A 6,000-nucleotide genomic window follows, 5' to 3' on the forward strand; every position below is an offset into this window, starting at 1 on the left:
AGAAATTCAACTTCACTGCCTTGTTTCCTCTTACTATTGGCGAAAATAGTTGTTGACTCGCTTGCTGATTCTATAATAATAGGCTATGATCTCCTACCAACTTTGAGTTTGGCAGTTTCTTAATTTTCAATTAGTTTCAGGGAAGAATTAAAATGCCTTTCCACACCTACAATGTCCATGAAAAATAATGATATTTCAATACTAGCCTAGTAGATACCCCTTTTTATGATTGCACTAGTTTAGCATTTTACCAGGTGCAAGTAAAGGCAGAATGAAATTCAAATTTGAAATAGAAATGTCAATTTGTAGGGAATTAAATTCGTACATGGCATCCGCTGTGAAATAAGCAAGAACCCTAATTGCATTAAACATCACAATGTAAACAGACAGTGCATAGCTAGATTAGTTTCCTAAAAGGTAGTGAATGCATACATTTTACAGACATGGAACTGGAATGGTCATGGCATTCAACATGTACCACAAATTAATATACAGTCTAAAGTGTTCCTGTCTCGAAGCATCAACCATTAACAGAGTCATTCATCATATTCCGAATCCGAGTCCTTGGGCTTCGTATCTTCCCCGCTTTCCTACAATCATTCAGTCAAGGAGATTACAATTACAGAAATAATACGTACTGGTGTAGTTTCAACGAGGAAATAGCAGATAAAACATAGAGAATACCTTTCGCTTGATGTAATCTGCCATGGCTCTATCAAATTCTGCTCGTTTATCTGTAGCTATATCATAGTACTGGACTTTTTCCTACGCCAAGGACATGAAAATTTCAGACATCCAAATAATAAGTCTTATGACCGGATATTTTTCAAGGCAATAAAAACACCAACTTCTATGTAATACTGACTCTTATTTCAATTTGAGTGACAACACTAAGACAACATAGCTATGGACTGGCCAAAAACATGTAAATATCTCAAATTTGCCAAGTTCCGCACCTGATAATGATACATGTATTATGTACAAACAAGTCCTAGATGACATGGGAAACTGTTGAAGCAATTAAATATAATGAACTACTTATTTATAGCCACAACTGTGAGAAAATACAGAAACAATAATGATCAAATACAGTCTACAACTATTTGACTAAGAATAACTGAAAAAGTAGATCCTCCCAAGTAATAAGAAAATTAGCAAAGTTTTAAAACAAACCAACATTAGTAGTCGATTGAGGGTGGTATAAGTATAGCTTGGTGTGCGCACCATATGTATTACAAGCTATATCTTCAAGAAGGTACTTTTAAATTTTAGTATTAGAATACCAACAGTAAATTTAAAGAGCATTGGCTGACTCATCCTCATAAGTCATACCAATCTGCCTAAACTATGTATGAGAAGCTTCTTTTCTTTTATTTTTTCAACACAGGAACCTATAAGTTTTAGGATAATATAAAGGGTAATTTTAAAGAGCACCGACTTACTCATCACCATACCAATTTGCCTAAACATCCACTTCAACCCTCATACGCTAAAGGCCCTTTTGCCAACTAGATCTACCTCTCTTGCTCTGTTAACTAGAGGTGGAGGGTTCAAATCTTGTGAAAGACAAAAGTGGTTGTGTTTAATTATCAACAAAAAACTGCTCATACTAATAAGATGTATAACCCACAAGCAAAAACCAACTCCAATTCCAAACGGTGCCCTTCTGAAATTTACCTTTAGCGGTTTTTGAATTAAGGATATATTTGAAAGATATAACAAACTTTGTTGCCAAATTAAGCGACTTTGTTTTTAACAGCATAGCTTAGATCTAATATTCTTGATACCAACTTTAATAAGAAACCAAAATTGCTCGAGTAAACTACAGTGACCAGACACTCTGTAATTCATCTAAGACTTTCATGCACTTGAATGTACTCAAAAACCAGGGAGAAAAATAGTTACGGTTGACGAGAATATGGACACCTTGCCCTAAAAATTCACTAGGGTACTATGTATATGACTTTGAAGTCTGAATGCTATAATCACCAAATATATTTTGTAACAGCTTTCTGAGCAACATAATACAATACAAAGGGTGGCCAATAAGAAAGCATATAGGCATCTGGTTTGAAAACAGACCTAGACTTGGCCAAAACCCACTTGTCTTGTCTACGGGTAAGTAATAATCAACACAGATATATTTCCTTAGCCAATAGCCTCTTGAATCTTCAGTAATATTCCTCACTTCTAGATCTACACGAATGCATATGGCTTCTATAGGAATCAAGGGGATGGTAGAATTGGTCCTCTACGATTACCCACATAATTAACATGGTCCAGAATGGCAGCAGTAATTCAGTACCGACACTTTCCTATCAGCCATTTAATTAAAAGCTCTATATTTTCTTCATAAAAATTAGGGCTTGCGAAGATCGCTTCATGACTGATTCACAATAGTACCAGTTATGCTTCAAGTACATGGCTATATAATCTACTCTTCCTGACTTCAAAATATTAAGTTAAACAAATCTAATCTTTGACTTTACACCTAATAAGCAGGGATTCTTCACTGTACACAGACTAAACAAATTAAGTTTTACTAAACAAACCTCATATGTCATTGTTTTCCACTTCTCTCCACAAGCTTTGCCAACCTGCATAGCAGAAGTATTTCAAAACTTGTCTTCATGTACACAAAAGAGAGAGATAAAGGGTGATAACTTAAGTATGAGATACTATTTTGAGGCAAGAAACTAAAATTAAGTTCCTGATAAACATACATCACGCATTGACTTGACGTTTGGATTTTCTTCTTGGTAGCCCTTGCGAAAATCCTCCCTAGAAGATTAAAGATAGCAGTTACGGAAATAAACAATCAAAATAGGCTACTACTCTCTACAAACAAAATGAAGCAAATATTAAACACATTATAATGACGCTCCAATAGAATACATAATTAACTTCACCACTCGAAAATTTTAAATATGAAGGCTACTGATAATTGCCCAGGTGAATATGAAGGTTGGCTTTAAGCAAAGCAGAAGCCAGTGTTTAATAGCGAAATGCAGTTACTAAAGCACCAGAAATAGATTCTAAGCCATAGCAGTAGTGCTCCATAGAATATTGACAGGTTGATGACTCAAAATTGTTTATTTGCGAGGTGCTAGGATTTCAAGACAAAGTATTCAACTTAGTTGGCCTTGGTCGTAAAGCTTCAGTTCCATATCGAACTAAGACTACAGCACATGTTACACCTTATCAAACATATACATCTCAATGCTTCAAAGTTTAAGTCCAATTTTGCCTCACTTGTAAAACTCAGTCCTTTGGTGAATTTACTACAATCATCTATTTAACTGTGCAGATCAAAGTGATCATAGAACTCCAGAATGTTGGAAATCCCTAATGCATGAACTTGGTTTTTCTAAAAGCACAAATGATTAAATTACATTTAAGCAAAGCAATGTTAGTCATGAAACATCCCTCTAAGATACCAAAAGTTTATACTTGAACTGCATTCTTTAAGCAACAAAACAATAAAGATTGATACGTGGAGGCTCATAACATACAATTTATGTAAACACATTTTGTTCAACAGGCAAGGTAACTTCAACTTTTCATAAATGCCTACGCAGTGAAACTAGAACTACCATACCCTAAATTTAGCTAGCAAACAGAAATTGCCACATAAAGTATTATCCATCATTAAAAAAAACATCCACTTTAATCAGGGAAAAAAACGAACTGCAACTAAAATTCCAGACTTTATCGAGGAACAAAATTAATCACTCCAATTAGCAACCACGAAAAGGGGTCAATTCAAAAGCACTCAAAACAAGTTCTTCAAAGAGATCAAACCCAAACCCAAACTTAAACAACCGTGCATTCAACTATCAACATATGCAAATACACAAACAACAATTAAACATACAAGAAGTAGAAAAAGGCAGTGGGAGGTTTCTTGGGCTTGTCAGAATCAATTTTAGCAGCCTTTTTCTTGGCAGCAGTTTTGGGCTTCTTTCGTGATTTGGGTTCTTCTACAATATCATCCTCTACTTGCTTCATCTTCTGGGGTGGTCTAATTCTCAACACCATTTTCCTGTACCAAAAAAAAAAAAAAAAAAAGCCCACATTTTTTCAAGGTAAACAAAAATTGAGGTGCAGAAACGAAAGAAGATGAATTTAAGTAGAAAATTATGTAAAAGTTTGTACCTTTGGGATTCTGTTGAGGGAGGAGCTGGAGAATTTTTAGCTTTTTTCACCATGGCTCTGAAGAGACCTACTCAGTATTCACGGTGGAAGAAGAAGAATAGATACAGTTGGATATAAAAATTACATCTATACTCGTGTACTGCATTATAATTTATTATTGTTTGTTTAAATTAAATTGATTACTTAGAATTTTTTATATTACCCCTTAATACTACAAAAACTCTAATGTTAAAAAAAAATTCGTAAATGATATATTAATATTAATTCTTAATTTAAATATATATAAACTGTTTTTAACTTTTAAAGCATATCTAGACTATAGTATATAATACAAAATTAAATAATCGTGAAAATGAAAAATATTGTGAAGAACATAGAAATGCGAATTATAAAATATTCTCGCACAAAAACTAATCTCATATTCCCATCTCAATTATAATAAAAGTAACTAATACAAATTTATATGATGTTTGAAATTTTCATTTTAACTTAAGGAAGAAAAAAAAAAGCGACAATGATCACGTCGAACTAAAAATAACCTGTAAGTTATATAGACCGGAAATTGTATATTTATTTTATTTTATTACATAAAATGTGAAAAAAAAATTCAGAAAAAATTATTAAAAATAACATTTTAGATGTATTAATTATTTTTCATCTTTGAGATACGAATTTGTCAATTATGTATTTCCATTTATAGAGATCCTCCTTTTGTAAGTGTATCTGACTAAAAAAAAATATTTACAGTCACTTACCCAACTTTTCAGTACTTGTCACATTTAGATCATTACCCCAGTCACAAATACGAGATTAATAGCCAACTCGTAGTTGGATATTCTATATGATAAAAAGGACTCTCTCCCGAAAAAATTGATAACTTCCACTTTTTTTTATCAATTGTTATTTTTAATCATCACTCTTTAATATTCTACAAATAAAAATTCTGATTAAATTTTTAAATTATAATTTTTTTTAATAAATTTACAATGCGTGTAATGTAAAATAACTAAAGAGAAACAATCATAAATTATATTTTAGCTAAAGAAGATAATATTTGTTAAGAAAATTATCAAATTCGAAAATTGTAGAAAGAATTAAATTTTTAAGATGCACTAGATTGATGTTCCAATAAATAATATTTATAATTTAGCAAGATTTTACGAGTATAGTTGCGTCATACATATTTAAATTAAATAATGTTTACGAAACAATATACATGTGTGTGATTACTTTATAATATAGCATACAAATTTTACGATTTTTTCGAAATAACTTAACAATCTTTGTCTATGTGGGTATTCTTAATTTTGACCGTAGACTTCTTGTCCATCGTATGAAATCACGTCTTCAACGTTTTTCTCTGTGATATTGTCAATATAATTCCATTCCACATAATTATAAGTGTTCATGCCGTAAATTCTAACAATACTTAATTTTGTGGATGAATAATTAAAAAATATAAAATTGGGATCAGTTTTATCAATTGAAGGAAGTAATAACTATCATGTGACAATCTTGAATTAATCATACATGTCGTTTTGGAGCAAGACAGTTAAACATGTCATTTTATCTACAAAAAAGTTGGAATTTACCATGAATAAAATGAGGACAAAGTCATGTACAAGAAAAATGAAAATCTTAAAAAACGTATTTAATGAACAACTATGAAAGTAAGTGAGAAATAAAGGTCGCGTGATATTTGATAAATTTTACATTGATTTTTTCTAGCCGGGTCTAATTAAGTGAGTGAGGAACTAGATTGTCCGGAAAAAAAAGGAACTAGACTACATGGGAAAAAAAATAGTTGCATTGATATATCAATCTGTAATTTTTTTTAAAAGGCAA

The 6,000-nt window shown here is 31.7% G+C and overlaps 1 protein-coding gene across 1 annotated transcript; it reads right to left on the reverse strand.

Annotated features, from left to right (window-relative positions):
* Positions 1-269: 269 nt before the first annotated feature.
* On the reverse strand, positions 270-4,296 carry LOC108197657 (high mobility group B protein 14). The gene is made up of 6 exons (XM_017365334.2): positions 4,156-4,296; positions 3,875-4,042; positions 2,724-2,781; positions 2,553-2,597; positions 685-765; positions 270-590 (listed from the first exon to the last, which is right to left on the reverse strand). The coding sequence occupies exons 1-6, from the start codon at positions 4,206-4,208 to the stop codon at positions 537-539; spliced, it is 459 nt and encodes a 152-aa protein (XP_017220823.1). The 5' UTR covers positions 4,209-4,296; the 3' UTR covers positions 270-536.
* Between the last annotated feature and the right edge of the window lie 1,704 nt (positions 4,297-6,000).

Source organism: Daucus carota, chromosome 8 (genome assembly GCF_001625215.2).
Source record: "Daucus carota subsp. sativus chromosome 8, DH1 v3.0, whole genome shotgun sequence".
Taxonomy (NCBI): domain Eukaryota; kingdom Viridiplantae; phylum Streptophyta; class Magnoliopsida; order Apiales; family Apiaceae; genus Daucus; species Daucus carota.

Excerpts from the sequence above, each read along its gene's own strand:
- LOC108197657 (XM_017365334.2), bottom strand. The coding sequence starts at position 4,208 with ATGGTGAAAAAAGCTAAAAATTCTCCAGCTCCTCCCTCAACAGAATCC. Across the intron at positions 2,782-3,874 it reads ACTGCCTTTTTCTACTTCTT|GGAGGATTTTCGCAAGGGCT; the intron begins GTATGTTTAATT and ends TTAATCTTCTAG. Across the intron at positions 591-684 it reads CAGATTACATCAAGCGAAAG|GAAAGCGGGGAAGATACGAA; the intron begins GTATTCTCTATG and ends GAATGATTGTAG.